Source organism: Neomonachus schauinslandi, chromosome 1 (assembly GCF_002201575.2).
Source record: "Neomonachus schauinslandi chromosome 1, ASM220157v2, whole genome shotgun sequence".
Taxonomy (NCBI): domain Eukaryota; kingdom Metazoa; phylum Chordata; class Mammalia; order Carnivora; family Phocidae; genus Neomonachus; species Neomonachus schauinslandi.
In genome coordinates, this window is record NC_058403.1 from 19121 (window position 1) to 42314 (window position 23194).

Consider the following 23194-nt stretch of genomic DNA (forward strand, 5'->3'; position numbering starts at 1 on the left):
CTAATGATGTACTATATGTTGGCTAATTGAACTTAATAAAAAAAAAAATCCTGAAAGACTACCAAAAAAATGCTAGAACTGATAAAGGAATTCAGTAAATTCACAGGACACAAAATCTATGTACAGAAATCTGTTGCATTTCTACACACCAATAATGAAGCAGCAGAAAGAGAAATTAAGAAAACAATCCCATTTACAATTATACCCCAGATAATAAGATGCCTACAAATAAACGTAACCAAAGACATCAAAGACCTGTACTCTGAAAACTAAAAATACTGATGAAAGAAACTGAAGATGACACAAAGAAATGGAAAGACATTCCATGCTCATGGATTGGAAAACAAATATTGTTAAAATGTCTATACTGCTCAAAGCAATCTACAAATTTAATGCAATCCCTATCAAAATACCAACAGCATTTCTCACAGACAATCCTAAAATTTGCATGGCCCACCAAAGACCCTGAATAGCCAAAGCAACATTGAAAAGGAAAAGTATAGCTGGAGGCATCATAATTCTGGTCTTCAAGTTATAGTACAACATTGTAGTGATCAAAACTGTATGGTACTGGCACAGAAGTAGACATAGAGATCAAGAGGGCACAATAGAAAAGCCACAAAGGAACCCACAACTATATGGTCAATTAATCTTTGACAAAGCAGGCAAGAATATCCAATGGGGAAAAAGGTCATCTCTTCAACAAATAGTGTTAGGAAAATAGGACAGCAACATGGACCACTTTCTTACACATAGACAAAAATAATTTCAAAATGGACTAAAGACCTAAATGTGAGCCAGGCAACCATTAAAATCCTAGAGGAGAACACAGGCAGTCACCTCCTTAACACTGACCATGGCAATTTCTTTCTAGATATATCTCCTGAGGCAAAGGAAACAAAAGTAAAAATAAACTGTTGGGATTTCATCAATATAAAAAGCTTCTTCACAGGAAAACAATCAACAAAACTAAAAGGCAACCTATAGAATGGGAGAAGATAGGGCGCCTGGGTGGCTCAGTTGGTTAAGCGACTGCCTTCGGCTCAGGTCATGATCCTGGAGTCCCGGGATCGAGTCCCGCATCTGGCTCCCTGCTCGGTAGGGAGTCTGCTTCTCCCTCTGACCCTCCCCCCTCTCATGCTCTCTGTCTCTCACTCTCTCTCTCTCAAATAAATAAATAAAATCTTTAAAAAATAAAAAATTAAAAAAATTTAAAAAAAAGAATGGGAGAAGATATTTGCAAATGACATACCTGCTAAAGGGTTATCCAAAATATATAAAGAACTTATCAAACTCAACACCCAAAAGATGAATAACTGTATTGTTTAATTCAAAAATATGTTTTTTAAAGTTGTCTTTCTGTAAATGCTTTCTAATTGAATTATATTATAGTCCAAGAATATGATTTCTATGATTTTTATACAGCATACCTGGGTGGATGTTCCGTGTGCACTTTTTTTTTAACTTATCACCTTAGAGTTTCAATATACATTTTTTTAATTTTATTATATTATGTTAGTCACCATACAATACATCATTAGTTTTTGATGTGGTGATCCACGATCCATTGTTTTCGTATAACATCCAGTGCTCCATGCAATACATGCCCTCCTTAATACCCATCACTGGGCTAACCCATCCCCCATCCCCCACCCTTCTAAAACCCTCAGTTTGTTTCTCAGAGTCCAGAGTCTCTCATGGTTCATCTCTCCCTCCGATGTCCCCCTCTTCATTTTTCCCTTCTTTCTCCTAATGTCCTCCATTCTATTCCTTATGTTCTACAAATAAGTGAAACCATATGATAATTGACTTTCTCTGCTTGACTTCTTTCACTTAGCGTAATGTCCTCCAGTCCCATCCATGTTGATGCAAAAGTTGGGTATTCATCCTTTCTGATGGCTGAGTAATATTCCATTGTATATATGGACCACATCTTCTTTATCCATTCATCTGTTGAAGGGCATCTTGGCTCTTTTCACAGTTTGGCTATTGTGGACATTGCTGCTCTGAACCCTGGGGTGCATATGGCCCTTCTTTTCACTACATCTGTGTCTTTGGGGTAAATACCCAGGAGTGCAATTGCTGGGTCATAGGGTAGCTCTATTTTTAATTTTTTGAGGAACCTCCACACTGTTTTCCCAAGTGGCTGTACCAACTTGCATTCCCACCAACAGTGTAAGAGGGTTCCCCTTTCTCCACAACCTCTCCAACATTTGTTGTTTCTTTCCCTGTCCATTTTTGCCATTCTAACTGGTGTAAGGTGGTATCTCAATGTGGTTTTGATTTGAATTTCTCTGATGGCTAATGATGATGAACATTTTTTCATGTGTCTGTTAGCCATTTGTATGTCTTCTTCAGAGAAGTGTCTTTTCATGTCTTCTGCCCATTTTCTGACTTGATTATCTGTTTTTTGGGTGTTGAGTTTGAGAAGTTCTTTATAGATCTTGGATACCAGCCCTTTATCTGTAGTGTCATTTGCAAATATCTTCTCCCATTCTGTGGGTTACCTCTTTGTTTTGTTGACTGTTTCCTTTGCTGTGCAGAAGCTTTTTATCTTGACGAAATCCCAAAAGTTCATTTTTGCTTTTGTTTCACTAGCCTTTGGAGATGTATCTTGAAAAAAGTTGCTGTGGCCGATGCCAAAGAGGTTATTGCCTATGTTCTCCTCTAGGATTTTGATAGATTCCTGTCTCACTTTGAGGTTTTTCATCCACTTTGAGTTTATCTTTGTGAATGGTCGAGTTTCATTCTTCTGCATGTGGCTGTCCAATTTGCCCAGCACCATTTATTGAAGAGACTGTCTTTTTTCCATTGCATATTTTTTCCTGCTTTGTCAAAGATTATTTGACCATAGAGTTGAGGGTCCATATCTGGGCTCTCTATTCTGTTCCACTGGATATTACAAAGCTGTGATCACCAGGACAGCATCAAGGAAATCAAGGAAACCTGGCTTCTAGTTCCAGCTTTCTTGGGGCCCTGGGTGTGGGCTTATAAGCCCACTGTGAAGCCTCAGTTCCCCGTCTATCAAACAGGCACATTCATCTCCATCTCAACAGCTCCCCTCATCAATGGTTTGCTTGAATATTGAGAACATCTATAATATTCTGTGAAATGAGAAACGTGTGATGGGAGTCTGAGAGCTCAGCCGAGTGAGCTCTGGCATCGGCTAACAGCTCCATGACAACGGGTGGACCTTTGGCTATGAAACGGGGATGGTAATAATAATTCCTACCTCGTAAGAGTGCTGAAGAAACTAAATGAAATAATTTACATAGACTGTTTAGCACAATGGCAGGTATCTGCTGAGCACTGGATATTGGTTATTTGAGAGGAAAAGGGAAAGATCCAGAGGAAAGTATTAGGAACAGCCCTGGATAGTGCTTGTGAGGCTCTGAGTGCCTGATGCTCTAGGAAGACCAGGCACCTGATTAAGGCTCTCTGGAAAGTCCCTACAAAGACTGGCTCAAAGTTCGGACCATGACTGTGATTCTCTTCCTTACTGTGCCTTGTAGGGAAAGAAAATACATCTTTGCCAAAGGAGCTGACAGAATGGCAGGAAAGAAAAATGGAGAAACGACCAGAAAGAATGCATGGCCACGTGCTGTGGCAGGAGTCAGGGGACACAGCCTGGGACTGCAAAGTGGATCAGGAGATAGAGAGTGGCCTGTGTAAGTGGAGCTGTGGTTCCTTATTTGTTTAGTATGAAGGAAAGCAATTCACTGTGACAGGGAGGAGTTAAGAGCACCCAGGATGGAAGATATGCAAGACTGCAGAATTAGCACATGTGGGCAACACCAAAAGAGAATGACACGGAATTGTCATCAGTTCTCTCATGCTTCTCTCTGCACACACACTGTTTCCAGAGCACACACTGCAGGCACTACTCCAGGCACAAAATAACAAGAGCATCACAGTCTGATGAGGGAGATGTTCAAGCAAATGTTTACAAAGCAGATGTGCATGAAGAAAGCACCTAACAGGACAGAAGCCCAAAGTTTAACAACAGTTATCCCTGACTGGTGAGATTCAGCTGATTTTAACCTTCTTATTTATACATATCTGGATTTTCCAAATGTCGTACAATGAATATATATGATTCTCACATCCAGGAAATAAATTATTTTTTATAGGGTTAAATCAGTATACCAAGAGCTATACGGAGGGATATACTAAGTCCCAAGGGAAGTGGAGGGACAGACAGTGCCTCTGACTTGTGATGTTTGGGGGAAAGGTCTCAGAAGACCTGCGTTGCATTTTGAAGAATGAATAAAAATTCATAGGTCATAGAGAGGTCAGGACAGAACATTCTGCGACAAGGAAGACCATGTTAAGGGCAGGGGAGACATGTGGAGTCTGGAAACCGTTTTCAAGCACAAAGAGCAGTGTGTAACTGGACCCAGTGGGACCTCAGAGGCATCTGAAGGGACAGACACAGGCATTTACAAAGGCTCAGAAGTGTGTTGATCCAAGTCATGGGAACCTATGGAGGGATTTCAAACAAGAGCGCAGCATAGTGATCATTTTTTCTTAGAAAGATGACCCCTCAGACCTGCAAAAAAAGATGAATCATTAAGAGGACAGTGTCTCTGAAGATGGACAGACTAACTGGCCAGGAGTCCAGGGCAAGTTTGTTGACTGAAGAAAACAGAATCTGCTCTGGCTGGCTGAAGCAGAAAGGGAATTGCTTAAGTGATACTGGGAAGCTCAAATGATTTCTGGAGGGCAGGCAGTGCCCAGCACACTGAGGGGTGAGCTCAAGCAGAACACACAGCTCCTGCAACCACCCAGAGACCATGGTTCCCTCCAGTGAGTGTCAAGAAGCAGGTGGCCCACCTCCATGGCTGGCAGTGAACAGCTAGCTCCCTGGCTCTCTGCCACCTGCTCACATCATGCCCTCAGAGCCCCAGGCCTGTAGACACCTCTGGTGGGCTCCATGGCTATGTGCCTGAGCTAGCACCAAGGAGTCTGGAAAGCTGAATTTTCTGAACTCTGACTTGGTCTCCTGCTGTGGAAAATGGCCAAAGTATAGGAAGAGCATCCACAGGTAGGGGGCTGCACCAGGTGAAAGGTCTGAGCCCCTGAATGAAGGCAGTGTTGGTGGGGTTGGGGCTGAGGGAACAGAAGGGAGGCCCCAAGCAGTGGGGTCAGCCGGACTTGATACCTCATGAGGTGACAGGAGAGGGTACAAAGGAGCAACTAGGTGACTCCTGAGTGACTAAATCAAGAGCAGACCACCCACATCTAGAAGGAGAAGGTTTACATAGGTAAAAAAATCCTGAACATGTTTCTAGAAGCAGATGGTTTTTGTCTAGATGAGAGGCCTAATCCAAATGTCTTGCTGACAATTATGTGCTCCTAAATATGGAACTGGCTCTGTAAACAGCACCTCCCCAGGTGCTCCAGGGTGGGATTAGAGACAGGTGTCCCGATAAAAGTTTATTAATTACACAAATTGTGCTGTTTATGTGTTGATGAAAAGCGATTTAAAATATACACACTTCTCTGCCTTGTCGGTGAAAGTATTCCTATAAAGTTGTACCTAATTTACTTTTGTTAATGAGTAGAGCTGATCCTTACACACATTGGGGATTTTACTGAGCTGTGACTGTTGGATTCTGGAGGGCTCACTCTTTAGGGAGAGAATGTTCAGCTTTCATGCTCCAAGGTTCCATGAGCAGAAGGGAGCTTCATTCCTATCTTGGAGATTCCAAGACAACCATCAAGTTTGCTGCTTCACTAGGATTCCCAAAACTCAATTTCAAGTTATAGTGGGCGTTCAGATTTATTACACCAATAGGATGAGTGCAAAGCAACAGGAAGAATTTATGCATCTGGAGGGGAGAGGGCCAAAGAGACCAAGTACAAGCTTCTGAGCTCTTCCCTATCCAGGGACACTCATGTTTTCTCTCTACGGACCAACTACAGAGACACATGTGAAATGTCACTGACCAGGGAAATCCATTTGAGTCTTGGGGTCCAGGGGTTTTATAGAGAAAGTCTGGTCACATAGGCACATCTGGCTCCAACTAGCCATGGTAAACGAAACTCAGGACCCCAACAACGAAATCAAGTGCACATCACCAATCTTGATGTTTGTGCAAAGTAATTCTGACAAGTTGATGTGGCATGGCCCACTGCTCCAGATGTACACAACAAAATCATCAACAGTTAGCATAAAGAACTTTCCCAGGGTCACATCCCCCAGAATTCAGCCAGTCATGATTTTAGGCTCCTGCAGATGGTGCAAAGACTGAGCAACCAGACCTACTGTGTTGGCTCTTTCTTCACAATCCATGCGCTGACCCGGGTCAAGGCCTTTCCACAGCAGAGTGTAATAATTACTTGGTCATTCTGATTTGCTTTCTTTTTTTCCCCACTTTTCTCTTTTCTTCTTTCTTTTTTGTAATCTTTTTCTCTCTGGAAACTCATAGAAATGTGTCCTAATTTGGGGTGTCATTAAATGCCACCATAGTCAAGATATTTTGTTCTTTTCTTATTTGCTGTTTATCCCATCTATTGAATGTTTTTTTTTTTTTACGAGAATTGTATTTTTATATCCACTATATCTACTTGGTTCTTCTTTATAAGTTTTCTGTTGCTTTATGTTGCTATGTGCCCCTTATCTCTTGACAGATATTATTATACATACTTAGAACCTGAACTGCCTGGGACTTTATTTGCCTTCTCTACACAGTTCTGCTCTCCAGATGCTCAGGTATTTTCCTCCCCAGCTGCTGGGGGCTGGCAGCCTTCTCTGCTCTAGCTCATGACTGTTCGCAGATGTCTTCATCAGCTCAGGCTGACATAACAGAGTACCAGACTGGCTGGCTCAAAAAGGCAGGAATTTATTTTCTCACAGTCCTGGGGGGTGGAAGTCTGAGATGGGGAAGGGCAGCACTGTGGGGTTCTGGTGATAGCTCTCTTCCTGGCTTGCAAATGGCCACTGGTTTCACTGTGTCCTGGCATAGAGGAGGGGAGGGAGGGAGGAGAGGGGGCTCTCTGGTGTCTCTTCTTACCATAGCACTAACCCCATCTCACATCCCCCAACCCTCCTCTAGGTGCCTTCATTGAGTGGAAAGCCCATGCAGTACTGAAAATGGCTTGAGAGGCCAGGAAAAGGAGACTGGCCTGGCCTTTTACTGCGGCTGGGATGAACCAGGGGGAGAGTTCCTGCTGCGGGGCTTTCTTGGTTTGAATCTCCCACCTGCCAAAGGAGGGAGCACCTCACTCTCTCACCAGCTCACCCAGACATGGGACAGAAGGAAAGAGGGAGATAAGGCTGGGATGCTGTCAGCAGTGCAACCTCAAAAACTGACTCAGACTCTTAATTACAAAATCTTCCATCAACCTGGCAGGTTTCAGACATATTCATGTAAATATTGCTCCCTCCACTGCCCACCCTGAGGAGGTCACTCCCCTCAGGGCTGGCTGTGTGACCTGCTCTCAGGGACTCAGCCCTCAGTGCCTTTCCTTCAAGTCCTGCCATTCTTACCAATGTCCAGGCACGTCCTCCCCTCTCCCACAGCAGGGTCTGGAGCACCCCGATGTCGGTGAGAGGTGTTGGTTACAAGCAAGAGAAACTCATTCTGACCACCAAAGCAAATGGGGATTTATTGAGGGGTGAGGGAAAGACAGACACCTGGCAAGACAGAGTCCAGGCTGCTTCGGGAATTGGGGGTGCCACCTTCATGTCCTCTTGCTGCTGCCTTTGGTCCCTGGGTGTGTCTGCTCAAGATCTGAGTTCCAGGAAGAGAGAACCTGATTGATCCAGCATAGGTAGTGTGCCTGCTCCTTAATCCAATGACCCCGGGGGCTGGGGTCCTCATATAGGCCCACCCTGGCCTACCACTGAGAAAAGGGTGGGGAAATTCTTACAACCAACATTGCAGGCATTATCCTCTGGAAGGGTGTGTGAGGGAAGTGAGGTTCAGAGCAGCCAAGTAAAATGCCCAAGATCACACAAGGAAGTGGTGATGTATTATTCCTTTTATGGATTGCTGTATCAATTTGCTGATATTTTGTTGAGGATTTTTCTGTCTATGTTCGTGAGGGATCCTGGTTTGCAATTTTCTTTTCTTGTAATATCCTTGTCGAGTTTGGCATCAGTGTTATCCCGGGCTCATAAAATGACATGAGAAGTATTCCCTCCTCTATTTTCTAAAAGATTTTGTGTAATATTGACTTTAATTATTCCTTAGGTTTTTGATAGAATTTACCAAATGAAGCCAGTTAGGCCTGGAGTTTTCTGAGTGGGAAAGTTATAAATTCAATTTGTTTCTTGTAATTTTGAAATAATCACAAACTTAGAGAAAATTTAGACATACATTTGTGAGAGAGTTTCATCACCCCTGAAGATTCTGGCACGTATTTCCCACAAACAAGGACTTTTTCCCACACAACTGCCGCGCATCCATGAAAATCAGGGATTGTCATGGATGTAGAGTTGACACCTTATCCTCTGGCTGTCCTTGAGTCTCATCTATCATCCCAGTAACACCCTGCAGAGTGACAAGGACCCTCTGGGTCCCTACTGCACGGCATGTCTCGTCTCCAGTTCCTGGGGACTTTCCAAGACCACAGGCCAGCTGTTTGTGGAACATGGAAGGTCCCTTATCTGGATCCTCCAACATGTCCTCCTGAGTAGATTAAGGTCATGTGTCTTTGGCAAACATCCTGAGGTGACGCTGTTCCTGTGTCCTAGCAGGAGGCACACAGGTTCTCCTTGTACCACTGACAATCACCCAATGAAGCTGGAGTCTCCCAGGGTCTCCCGAGGTCTCCACCATGATGATACTCTTCCTCCTTTGAAATTACTAAGCATTTTGTGGGGAGATACTTTCCAACTATATAAATATCCCCTTCCTCATAGAATTTTCAATGTAATCACTTAGGTACTTATATCTGTATGCTTTTACGACTTCCTATTTTATTCAGTGAGTTACAGTCTGTTATCTCACTGTTTATCTTGACATTCAAACCATCTTAGACTTGACCAATGGGAGGCCCTCCACGCTGGCTCCTGTGTCTTTGTGACTTGCCTCCAGCCTGTGAGCCCCTCCTTTCTTTTTTGGCACAAGATGTTCCAGGCTTCACCTTGTAATTTCCCTAATGTGGCCCTGGAATCAGCCACTTCTCCAGGGAGCTCTGGTTCCTTCAGTAGAAGCCAAGATCTGGGCTCATTGTTATTAGGTGTTATAGACAGGTACTTTCTATCTACTACCCATCTATCTATCATCTATCTATCTATCTATCTATCTATCTATCTATCTATCTATCTATCTATCTATCATCATCATCATCTATTATTTATTATATACCTTATTATACCTTATGTATCAATATACCTCGGTACTGGTTTCTGGCTTCATACTGTTGTGGGCAGAGAACACAGAGTGTGAGGCTCACTTTTCTGTAGAATCATGTCCCAGAATTCCAGTTTCTGTCTTCCCAGGTGCTGGAGCTCACTGCTTATCATCTGCTTCTGATCAGCTGCATTCTGCCCAACTTCTCAGCCCAAGGAAACAGTGGGCACTTTGAGGGGAAGCAGCAGGAAGTCAGACTCACTGAAGTCTTGGGATTCAGGCCCCTCAATTATTTGTTTCTTAGTTTAAAGTGTTTTTATTTAAACTCTTAACAAGCCAAGGATAACAGAGGAGCAAATGAGGGAGTTTATAGTTTGACAGGTGATGCTGGTTCATATCAGAGGAAAGTCAGCCACTTATGGGCACAGGTTTAGAAAATTTTCCCAGGCCTTGAGATTCAGACACTTGCCCTTTTCGTGTGGAGAGGAGCCAGGTAGCTAACATGCTGTAAGTCCTGTCTTTGTTTCCTTCAGATGCCTCCTTCTATCTCTATTCCTTGGCTCCACTACAGGCAGGTCCTGCATCCCTTATGCCTGGGTCACTTTCTTTTTTTTTTTTTTAAGATTAATTTATTTATTTGATAGAGAGCATGCACGTGCATGCACGAATGAGGGGAGGGGCAGAGGCAGAGAATCCTCAAGCAGACTTCCTGCTGAGCATGCAGCCAGACTCCGGACTCGATTCCAGGACCATGAGATCATGACCTGAGCCAAAATCACCAGTTGGACACTGAACCGACCATCGGACACTAAATTGATGCTGAAAGCACCCCTCCTGGGTCACTTTCTAACCAAAAACTCCAGGCTGGATAGCTGTACCACACACTTAAGGTCAAAATAATACAAACTTACATCAATTTACACAGAGAAAGGGAAGAAGAGGAACACTCCCAACTCAATATCTGAGGCTCACATAACCTTGAGACAAGAGCTTGACAAAGGCATTAGCACCAAAAACCATAAGATAACCTAGGAATGGGGGGGGCGGAGCAAGATGGCAGAGGAGTAGGAGACCTGGATTTTGTCTCCTCTCAGGAATTCAGCTGGATAGGGATCAAACCAATCTGAACACCTATGAACTCAACAGGAGATCGAAGAAAAGAAGAGCTACAACTCTCCGAACAGAAAAGCGACCACTTTCTGGAAGGTAGGACGTGCGGAGAAGTGAATCCGAGGCGATATTCGGGAGGATAGACGGCGGGGGAGGGGCCTCCGTCGGCCACTTCTGGCAAGTGATAGAACCACGAAGCACAAAATCAGAGCTTTTAGAAGTCTGCTCCGCTGAGGGACGTCACTCTGGTGGCTAAGCGGGGGGTGGAACCCTTGTGGGACAGTGGGGTCTCAGGACCCTCAGGGTCACAGAAAGACCGGGGGTGCCTGAGTGCGACAGAGCTCCCAGGTATCGGAGCAGGGAAGCCGACTGCAGAGACAGAGCCCAGGAGCAGGCTCTCAGCTCAGGGTTGCCATAAACTGTGATCCACAGCACAGTCGGGCCCCTGCTCCTCTAGCAGGGAACCAACAAGCGGCAGATCCGGGGAGACTCACCTTCCTCCCCCAGGAGAAGTGGCACGGGAGCGCACCACAGGGATCTGCTGGGTTTGGAGACTCCACACGGGGTTGTGTGCCAGAGATAGAAATGAGCGGTCACAGGCCGGGTGAGCACGGAGTGCGGCCGGAGACTGGGGAGACGGGAGTGACTGACTGCTTTTCTCTGGGCGCGCACTGAGGAGTGGGGCCCCGAGTTCTTGGCTCCTCCAAGGCAGAGATTGGGAGGCCGCCATTTTCACTCTCCGCCTCCAAAGTTGTACGGAAAGCTTGCAGGGAACAAAAGCTCCGGAGAGCAAACCCGAGCAGATTACTTAGTCCGGACCGGGCAAGGGCGGGGCAATTCCACCTCCAGCAAAGACTTTTGGAAACCATGGCAACAGGCCCCTCCCCCAGAAGATCAGTGGAAACAGCCAGCCAAGACCAAGTTTACCGATCAATGAGAACGGCAGAACTCCAGCACTAGGGGAATAATGCACATAGAATTCATGGCTTTTTCCCCATGATTCTTTAGTCTTTCAAAGTTAATTTTTTTTTTGAATTTTTCTTTTTCCCTTTTTCAACCAACATCTTATCAATCCCTTTTTTAAAAAAAACATTTTTATTTTTCATTTTTAGAGTCATATTCTATCCCTTCATAGTAGTTACCTGTATTTTTGGCATATATATATAAGTTGTTCTCTCTTTAAAATTTTGAGATAGTTTCTTCTAACAGATCAAAATATACCCTAAATCTCTACTATATGGTTTTTTTCTACTCCCCTGCCTGATCACATTCTCTCCCTTTTTTTTTCTCTCTTTTTTTTAAATCCTCTTCTTCCTTTTTTCAAACAACTTCTTATCAATTCCTTTTATAAAATTTTTTATAATTTCCATCTTTACAGTCATATTCCATCCCTTCATCATATCAACACTTATTTTTGTACATATACAAGTTTTTCTTTCTTTAAAATTTTGGGAGGCACTTTCTTCTAACAGACCAAATACACCCAAAATCTAGTGTGTGGCACTGATCTATATACCAGCCTGATCATATTTGATCACATTCTGGTTTTTTGTTTTGTTTTGTTCCGTTTTTGTTGGTTTTTATCTTTATCTTTTTCTTTTCCTTTTTTTTTTTTTTCTTTTTTCTCTCTTTCCCTTTCTTTTCCCACTGCTTCAGGTCTTTCCTGATTTCTTTAGAGTATATTTTCTGGGGACATTGTTACCCCATTAGCATTTTGTTCTCTCATTCATCTATTCTTCTTTGGACAAAATGACAAGACAGAAAAAATCACCTCAACAAAAAGAACAAGAGGCAGTACTGACTGCCAGGGACCTACTCAATACGGACATTAGTACGATGTCAGATCTAGAGTTCAGAATCATCACTTTAAAGATACTAGCTGGGCTTGAAAAAAGCATGGAAGTTATTAGAGAAACCCTTTCTGGAGAAGTAAAAGAACTAAAATCTAACCAAGTAGAAATCAAAAAGGCTATTAATGAGGTGCAATCAAATATGGGGGCGCTAACTGCTAGGATAAATGAGGCAGAAGAGAGAATTAGTGATATAGAAGAACAAATGATGGAAAATAAAGAAGCTGAGAAAAAGAGAGATAAACAACTACTGGATCACGAAGGCAGAGTTCGAGAGATAAGCGATACCATAAGATGAAACAACATTAGAATAACTGGGATCCCAGAATAAGAAGAAAGAGAGAGAGGGGCAGAAGGTATAATGGAGCAAATTATAGCAGAGAACTTCCCTAATTTGGGGAAGGAAACAGGCATCAAAATCCAGGAAGCACAGAGAACCCCTCTCAAAATCAATAAAAATAGGTCAACACCCCGACATCTAATAGTAAAACTTACGAGTCTCAGAGACAAAGAGAAAATCCTGAAAGCAGCTCGGGACAAGAGATATGTAACCTACAATGGTAGAAACATTAGATTGGCAGCAGACCTATCCACAGAGACCTGGCAGGCAAGAAAGGACTGGCCGGATATATTCAGAGCACTAAATGAGAAAAATATGCAGCCAAGAATACTATATCCAGCTAGGCTGTCATTGAAAATAGAAGGAGAGAGAAAAAGCTTCCAAGACAAACAAAAATTAAAGGATTTTGCAAACATGAAACCAGCCCTACAAGAAATATTGAAAGGGGTCCCCTAAGCAAAGAGAGGGCCTAAAAGCAACATAGACCAGAAAGGAACACAGACAATATACAGTAACAGTCACCTTACAGGCAATACAATGGCACTAAAATCCTATCTTTCAATAGTTACCCTGAATGTAAATGGGCTAAATGCCCCAATCAAAAGACACAGGCTATCAGATTGGATTAAAAACCAAGACCCATCGGCGCCTGGGTGGCTCAGATGGTTAAGCGTCTGCCTTCGGCTCAGGTCATGATCCCAGGGTCCTGGGATCGAGTCCCACATCGGGCTCCCTGCTCCTTGGGAGCCTGCTTCTCCCTCTGCCTCTCTCTCTCTCTCTCTCTCTCTCTCTCTCTCTCTCATGAATAAATAAATAAAATCTTAAAAAAAAAAAACAAAAAAAACAAGACCCATCGATATGCTGTCTGCAAGAGACTCATTTTAGACCCAAAGACACCCCAGATTTAAAATGAGGGGGTGGAAAACTATTTGCCATGCTAATGGACACCAAAAGAAAGCTGGGGTGGCAATCCTTATATCAGACAAATTAGATTTTAAACCAAAGACTGTAATAAGAGATGAGGAAGGACACTATATCCTACTTAAAGGGTCTATCCAACAAGAAGATCTAACAATTGTAAATATCTATGCCCCTAACATGGGAGCAGCCAATTATATAAGGCAATTAATAACAAAAGCAAAGAAACACATCGGCAACAATACAATAATAGTGGGGGACTTTAACACCCCCCTCACTGAAATGGACAGATCATCTAAGCAAAAGATCAACAAGGAAATAAAGACTTTAAATGATACACTGGACCAAATGGACTTCACAGACTTATTCAGAACATTCCATCCCAAAGCAACAGATTACACATTCTTCTCTAGTGCCCATGGAACATTCTCCAGAATAGATCACATCCTAGGTCATAAATCAGGTCTCAACTGGTACCAAAAGATTGGGATCATTCCCTGCCTATTTTCAGACCACAATGCTTTGAAACTAGAACTCAATCCCAAGAGGAAAGTCAGAAAGAACTCAAATACATGGAGGCTAAAGAGCATCCTACTAAAGAATGAATGGCTCAACCAGGAAATTAAAAAAAATTCATGGAAACCAATGAAAATGAAAACATAACTATTCAAAACCTTTGGGATGCAGCAAAGGCAGTCCTAAGAGGAAAGTATATAGCAATACAAGCCTTTCTCAAGAAACAAGAAAGGTCTCAAATATACAACCTAACCCTACACCTAGAGGAGCTGGAGAAAGAACAGCAAATAAAACCTAAACCCAGCAGGAGAAGAGAAATAATAAAGATCAGAGCAGAAATCAATGAAATAGAAACTAAAAGAACAGTAGAACAGATCAACGAAACTAGGAGCTGGTTCTTTGAAAGAATTAACAAGATTGATAAACCCCTGGCCAGACTTATCAAAAAGAAAAGAGAAATGACCCAAATCAACAAAATCATGAATGAAAGAGGAGAGATCACAACCAACACCAAAGAAATACAAACAATTAGAAGAACATATTATGAGCAACTCTTTGCCAGCAAATTAGATAACCTGGAAGAAATGGATGCATTCCTAGAGATGTATCAACTACCAAAACTGAACCAGGAAGAAATAGAAAACCTGAACAGACCTATAACCACTAAGGAAATTGAAGCAGTCATCAAAAATCTCCCAACAAACAAAAGCCCAGGGCCAGATGGCTTCCCAGGGGAATTCTACCAAACATTTCAAGAAGAATTAATACCTATTCTTCTGAAACTGTTCCAAAAAATAGAAATGGAAGGAAAACTTCCAAACTCATTTTATGAGGCCACCATTACCTTGATCCCAAAACCAGACAAAGACCCCATCAAAAAGGAGAATCACAGACCAATATCCCTGATGAACATGGATGCAAAAATTCTCACCAAAATACTAGCCAATAGGATCCAACAGTACATTAAAAGGATTATTCACCACGACCAAGTGGGATTTATCCCTGGGCTGCAAGGTTGGTTCAACATCCGCAAATCAATCAACGTGATACAATACATTAACAAAAGAAAGAACAAGAATCATATGATCCTCTCAATAGATGCAGAAAAAGCATTTGACAAAGTACAGCATCCTTTCTTGATCAAAACTTCAGAGTATAGGCATAGAGGGTACATACCTCAATATCATAAAAGCCATCTATGAAAAACCTACAGTGAAGATCATTCTCAATGGGGAAAAACTGAGAGCTTTCCCCCTAAGGTCAGGAACGCGGCAGGGATGTCCACTATCACCACTGCTGTTCAACATAGTATTGGAAGTCCTAGCCACAGCAATCAGACAACAAGAAGAAATCAAAGGCATCCAAATTGGCAAAGAAGAAGTCAAACTCTCACTCTTTGCAGATGATATGATACTTTATGTGGAAAACCCCAAAGACTCCACCCCAAAACTGCTAGAACTCATACAGGAATTCAGTCAAGTGGCAGGATATAAAATCAATGCACAGAAGTCAGTGGCATTCCTATACACCAACAACAAGACAGAAGAAAGAGAAATTAAGGAGTCGATCCCATTTACAATTGCACCCAAAACCATAAGATACCTAGGCATAAATCTAACCCAAGAGGCAAAGGATCTGTACTCAGAAAACTATAAAATACTCATGAAAGAAATTGAGGAAGACACAAAGAAATGGAAAAACGTTCCATGCTCATGGATTGGAAGAACAAATATTGTGAAGATGTCCATGCTACCTAGAGCGATCTACACATTCAATGCAATCCCCATCAAAATACCATCCCCTTTTTTCAAAGAAATGGAACAAATAATCCTAAAATTTGTATGGAACCAGAAAAGACCCCGCATAGCCAGAGGAATGTTGAAAAAGAAAAGCAAAGCTGGCGGCATCACAATTCCGGACTTCCAGCTCTATTACAAAGCTGTCATCATCAAGACAGTATGGTACTGGCACAAAAACAGACACATAGATCAATGGAACAGAATAGCGAGCCCAGAAATGGACCCTCGACTCTATGGTCAACTAACCCTTGACAAAGCAGGAAAGAATGTCCAATGGCAAAAAGACAGACTCTTCAACAAATGGTGTTGGGAAAATTGGGCAGCCACATGCAGAAGAATGAAACTGGACCATTTCCTTACACCACACACAAAAATAGACTCCAAATGGTTGAAAGACCTCAATGTGAGACAGGAGTCCATCAAAATCCTCAAGGAGAACACAGGCAGCAACATCTTTGACCTCAGCCGCAGCAACTTCTTCCTAGAAACATCGCCAAAGGCAAGGGAAGCAAGGGCAAAAATGAACTATTGGGACTTCATCAAGATAAAAAGCTTTTGCAAAGCAAAGGAAACAGTCCACAAAACCAAAAGACAACCGACAGAATGGGAGAAGATATTTGCAAATGACATATCAGATAAAGGGCTAGTATCCAAAATCTATAAAGAACTTATCAAACTCAACACCCAAAGAACAAAGAATCCAATCAAGAAATGGGCAGAAGACATGAACAGACATTTTTCCAAAGAAGACATCCAAATGGCCAACAGACACATGAAAAAGAGCTCAATATCGCTCGGCATCAGGGAAATCCAAATCAAAACCTCAATGAGATACCACCTCACACCAGTCAGAATGGCTAAAATTAACAAGTCAGGAAATGATAGATGTTGGCAGGGATGCGGAGAAAGGGGAACCCTCCTACACTGTTGGTGGGAATGCAAGCTGGTGCAGCCACTCTGGAAAACAGTATGGAGGTTCCTCAAAAAGTTGAAAATAGCGCTACCATATGATCCAGCAATAGCACTACTGGGTATTTACCCCAAAGATACAAAAGTGGGGATCCGAAAGGGTACATGCTCCCCGATGTTTATAGCAGCAATGTCCACAATAGCCAAACTGTGGAAAGAGCCAAGATGTCCATCGACAGATGAATGGATAAAGAAGATGTGGTGTATATATACAATGGAATATTATGCAGCCATCAAAAGGAATGAGATCTTGCCATTTGCAACGATGTGGATGGAACTGGAGGGTATTATGCTGAGCGAAATAAGTCAAACAGAGAAAGACATGTATCATATGACCTCACTGATATGAGGAATTCTTAATCTCAGGAAACAAACTGAGGGTTGCTGGAGTCAGGGGTGGGGTGGCAGGGATGGGGTGACTGGGTGATAGACACTCTGGAGGGTATGTGCTCTGGTAAGCGCTGTGAATTGTGCAAGACTGTTGAATCTCAGATCTGTACCTCTGAAACAAATAATGCAATATATGTTAAGAAAAAAAAAAGAAGAAGAAGAAGATAGCAGGAGGGGAAGAATGAAGGGGGGGAAATCGGAGGGGTAGACAAACCATGAGAGATGATGGACTCTGAAAAACAAACTGAGGGTTCTAGAGGGGAGGGGGGGTGGGAGGATGGGTTAGCCTGGTGATGGGTATTGAGGAGGGCACGTTCTGCATGGAGCACTGGGTGTTATGCACAAACAATGAATCATGGAACACTACATCTAAAACTAATGATGCAATGTATGGGGATTAACATAACAATTTAAAAAAAAAAAAGATAACCTAGGAATAAACCTAACCAAAGAGGTAAAAGATCTGTACTCTAGAAACTACAGAACACTTACGAAAGAAATTGATGAAGACACAAAGAGATGGAAAAACATTCCATGCTCATGTATTGGAAGAATAAACCTTGTTAAAATGTCTATGCTGCCCAGAGCAATCTACACATTCAATGCAATCCCTATCAAAATACCATCAACATTTTTCACAGAGCTAGAACAAACAATCCTAAAATTTGTATGGAACCAGAAAAACCCCCGAACAGACAAGGGAATGTTGAAAAAGAAAACCAAAGCTGGGGGCATCACAATGCCTGACTTCAAGACAGCATGGTACTGGCACAAAAACAGACACATAGCTCAATGGAACAGAATAGAGAGCCCAGAAATGGACCCTCAACTCTATGGTCAAATAATCTTTGACAAAGCAGGAAAGAATATTCAGTGGAAAAAAGACAGTATCTTCAATAAAATGGCACTGGGAAAATTGGGCAGCCACATGCAGAAGAATGAAACTAGAGCAGTCTCTTACACCATACACAAAGATAAACTCTAAATGGATATAAGACCTCAATGCGAGACAGGAATCCTAGAGAACACAGGCAGCATCCTCTTTGACCTTGGACACAGCAACTTCTTGCAAGACACATCTCTAAAGGCAAGGGAAACAAAAGCAAAAATGAACTATTGGGACTTCATCAAGATGAAAAGCTTCTTCACAGCAAAGGAAACAATCAACAAAACTAAAAGGCAACCCACAGAATGGGAGAAGATATTTGCAAATGACATTACAGATAAAGGGTTGGTATCCAAGATCTATAAAGAACTTTTCAAACTCAACACCCAAAAAACAAATAATCCAGTCAAGAAATGAACAGACACGTCTCCAAAGAAGACATACAAATGGCTAACAGACACATGAAAAAATGTTCAATATCACTCGGCACCAGGGAAATACAAATCAAAAACCACAATAAGATACCACATTACACCAGTTAGAATGGCTAAAATTAACAAGACAGGGAACAACAAATGTTGGTGAGGATGTGGAGAAAGGGGAATCCTCCTACACTGTTAGTGGGAATGCAAGCTGGTACAGCCACTCTGGAAAACAGTATGGAGGTTCCTCAAGACGTTAAACATAGAGCTACCCGACAACCCAGCAATTGCACTACTAGGTATTTACCCCAAAGATACAAATGTAGTAAAAAGAAGGGGCACATGCACCCCAGTGTTCATAGCAGCAATGTCCACAATAGCCAAACTGTGGAAGGAGCCCAGATGTCCTTCAACAGATGAATGGATAAAGAAGATGTGGTTCATATATACAATGGAATATTACTCAGCCATCAGAAAAGATGAATATCTACCATTTACATCGACATGGATGGAACTAAAGGGTATTATGGTAGGTGAAATAAGTCAATCAGAGAAGAAAAACAATTATCATATGGTTTCAGTCATATGTGGAACATAAGGAATAGCATGGAGGACAATAGGGAAAGGGAGGGAAAACTAAAGGGGAAGAAATAAGAGAGGGAAACAAACCATATGAGACTCTTGACTCTGGAAAACAGACAGTTGCAGAAGGAGTTTGGGTGGGGAAAAGGGTAACTTGGTGATGGGCATTAAGAAGGGCATGTGATGGGCACCTGGGTGGCTCAGTTGGTTGGGCGACTGCCTTCGGCTCAGGTCATGGTCCTGGAGTCCCAGGATCGAGTCCCACATCAGGCTCTCTGCTTCTCCCTCTGACTCTCTTCCCTCTCGTGCTCTCTCTCATTCTCTCTTTCTCAAATAAATAAATAAAATCTTAAAAAAAAAAAAAAGAAGGGCATGTGATGTGATGAGCACTGGGTGTTATACGCAACTAATGAATCACTGAACATTATATTAAAAACTAATGATGTACTATTTGTTGGCTAATTGAATTTAAATAAAATGTAGATGATAAAAAATAAAAAATAAAAGGGAAATGAAAGTCAAGTCTATAATTGCTAAACAAAATATTAGAGAACAAAACAAAAAAAGGAAGGTGCTATCAAAATATCAAACAATATTAAAGGGTAGTACAATGTGATCAAATAGACTCATTCTAGAAAAGCAAGATTCATTTAACATTCAAAAATCTACTTAAGTAATTAACCGTACCTACAGAACATATGATCATTTCAGTGGAAGCAGAAATATCATTGTATAAACTTAAAAATCGATTCATGATAAAAAGGAAAAATTTTTGGCAAACTATGAATAGAAGGACATTTACTTAATCTGTTAATATGTCTTCAAAACACTTACACCAAACATCATGCTTAATGTTAAAATCTTAAAATCCTTCTCCTTGAGATTGGGAGGAAGATGGAGGAAGGAGCCACAAACCAAGGCATGTGATTGGCCTCTAGAACCTGGGAATGGGGGTGCCTGGGTGTTGCAGTCAGTTAAGTGTCCGACTCTTGATTTTGGCTCAGGTCATGATCTCAGGGTCATGAGATTAAGCCTGAGTCCGGCTCCACACTCAGCACAGTCTGCTTTGGATTCTCTTTCCCTCTCCCTCTGCCCCTCCTGCCCATGCTTGCTCTCTCTCTCTCTCTCTCAAATAAATAGATAAATCTTAAAAGAAGAAGAAGAAGCTGAGAATGGCCCTCAACTCATAACCAGCAAGAAAAGGGAGACCTTGGTCCTACAACTTGTTGAATCCTGCCAACAAGCTGAATGAACTGGAAACAGCTTCTCCCCTGGAGCCTCCAGAAAGAAATGCAGCCCTGCTAACACCTTGAGTTTAGCCTGGTGAGACCTGTATTAAACTTCTGACTCCTTACAGAACTGAAAGAGAATAAATTTGTGTTGTCTTAAGCCACCAAGTGATTTGTTACAACAGTAATTGAAAATTAATACAACAGAGCAAACAAAAAACAAGACATGTTCAACTACAGTCCACCCCTTGGCTCCTGAGTATGCATGCATGCGTGCATGCATGTATATGCACACACACACCCTTTCCCTAACTGATAATTCCAAAGATGACTGCACTTATCATAATGCAACAATCCTTCTTTCAATCATAAAAGTACTCCTCCTCTTCCCTTGGGAGATGGCTCAGGACTGGATCCAAGTAGATCATACTGCAACAAGCCGAAGACCTGGAGGTGCTGTCCACGCATCATGGAAGATGAAAATGTTGAGTTTCATGATCTTGCAACCTCTAGGTGCCACGGATTTAACAGTTACCCAGATACCTAACCTAATCAAGGGGGAAAATAAAACAATCAGAATAAAAACTCTTTCAGAAAAGGTAACATAAATCCAGTCATCAGTGGTCTGAATAACACATCATGCCCCTCTGGGTAGGGGGGAAGTGAGGTCCTGATCAATGGACAACTTGGCTGGCTGGGTTCCACCTGCATGGAAGCTTTGGTTTCTGCTCCCTTCTGTTCTCTGTGGCCTTGCCTGAGAGGGGTGTTGGGAAGGGTTATAGCCTGGGGACAACATTCTGAGGGTGGAGGTAACCATCCTGGAGGGGACTGAACAGTAAGAGGCTCCTGAGGCAGGTCACCCTCTGCTGATACCATCTCAAACACTGTTTTGATGCCAACTGATTTATTTCCTGAGTCCTGCCATGACAATCGCCCCTGTCTCTATGACTTTAGTCAGTGGCTTCTGGCCCAGCCCTCCTCTCTGCCTCCAAGCGGTGGGAACAAAGAACTGAGGTATCCAACCATTCCCAGAACTCTGCTCAGGCCCCAGGTCACAACCACACCCAGATTTATGGCAGATGCAGAGGTGCAGAGAGGCAGGTCAGAACCTTCAACAGCAGCAGGCATAGCAAGAGGGGCTTAGGGTCCAGGATCCCCCTGATCCTCCAGGCTATCACATCCCAGCTTCCCGAATACCACAGTTTGATGGTCCCCTCCCTAACTCTGCCATAGGGCAAATAATTCAGCTTTTGCAATTCAAGAAGGTCAACAATTGCTGAATTTTAAGTGGCCCTGGTCCCTGGCCACAGGCAGAGTGCATTTCTTAAATCTCAGGATACTTTTCCAGCTGACAGCCTTCTGCCCTCAAATCAGCAGGACTGAAACCAAATATATCAGTCTTGTACCGCCTCACTGATGGCCTCAGTAAAGAGCTAACAAACCCTAAAAACGTTGGCTCCTCCACCAAGAGTGCTAGGCCCCAAGACCCAGCACCGTTGCTGAATAATGAACATAGCATGTCCAATCATAAAATAAAACACACATCCTGGTTCTTTTAGGAAGCCTATCTACACCCCGTATCTAATTAATTATTACTAAGTTTTCCTTGTTATAAAGTCCAAAGAAAGGGGCCCAGTTTGATATTCACATTATCTACCTCATCTGTTTTTTAAAAATAGGCAGAGAAAAAACACTGGAGGACACCACAGACGGGGAAGTTAGGCGACACCATGTGAACTCAAGCGGTTCTAGGAATAAAGATGCCACTGAATCAGAAGCAGAAGTTTTACAAGTCTTTTTTGAGGAAAGATTGTAAAGGACTTAGAGACCCCTTTTCAGCACCCCTCACATTAGAGAGAAAGAGGCTGCCATGTACCAATTCCCGGACCTGCTGAGGGATCGGCAGGTAGAGGGATCGGCAGGCGGAGGCCATGAAACACATTCCCAGATTTTGCAGGAATTGGCCTTTCTCTCACCTGGAAGAAAGGGAAGAAGGAGAAGCAGAGAGAGCGCGAGAGAGAAACCGGGGAAGAAGAGCCAGTCTCTGTGGCATCACCGTGACTTTCTGACTTGTTTGGGGGTCTCCAGCTATGGCTGTGGAGGGGCTGCACCCGCACTGCTGGTCCTGGGGGGCGGGGCACGAGAGCCCTTTCCTGCCAATCTCATCTCCTCCGCCGGCCGGATGGCTAAACACCTCCCACTGCAGTTCAGAGTTTGCTGAGGCGGCTTTGGGAAACTTGAGTGCTGTTTTGAAGTCTGCAACAGCCTGGCTGGAAGGTGCTCTCAAGACTGGGACTCAGTGTTTCTGCCTCCGCTACTCTAATCAACTTGATAAAAAGCAAAGCAGGAGTCTGATGCTGATATGAACATACTTAGATGCCTATTATGCTTTCTGAAGAATCTAGAGTCACTAATGAATTTTATTACTGTTTTTTTTTTAAGTGTCCTTGATTATTTTCCATTTTATGGTCAGTTAAAGAAAATAAAAGCACTTCTTGTTCTCATCCCTATGCCAAAGTGAGTAGTTGAAGGTCCTAAAACAGGGGCCCTGTGATGACCTAAACATCAAGGAAGCTCCGCCCTAGGAGCTTCCCGGGAGAACCACATCTCACCTGTCACCCCTGAGCGCAGGAAGGCCGGAGGGATTTCCATTACTTGCATAATACCTGGCCCACAAAAACATCGGAAGCATCACACACACGCGCGCGCGCGCGCGCGCAGCCAATAGAATGAAGTATAAAGGCTCCTGGGCACAGACATGCTCACCCACAGAGGCCTTGGCTTCAGGGGTCTAATGTCAGCCAGTGGCCACGGATGATCTGGAATAGACCATCCGGGCAGGCTCCTCTGGTCGCGGCATGGGGTCTGGGCGGCCCGGCGG

The 23194-nt window shown here is 42.9% G+C and overlaps 1 protein-coding gene across 1 annotated transcript in view; it reads left to right on the forward strand.

Annotated features, from left to right (window-relative positions):
* Positions 1 to 22183: 22183 nt before the first annotated feature.
* The window catches only part of LOC110571031 (aryl hydrocarbon receptor-like), a 41519-nt gene continuing 40508 nt past the window's right edge, over positions 22184 to 23194 (forward strand). The window contains exon 1 of the mRNA XM_044918905.1: positions 22184 to 22219. Within this exon, the coding sequence (XP_044774840.1) occupies positions 22184 to 22219 (36 nt within the window). The remainder of the gene's footprint in view (positions 22220 to 23194) is intronic.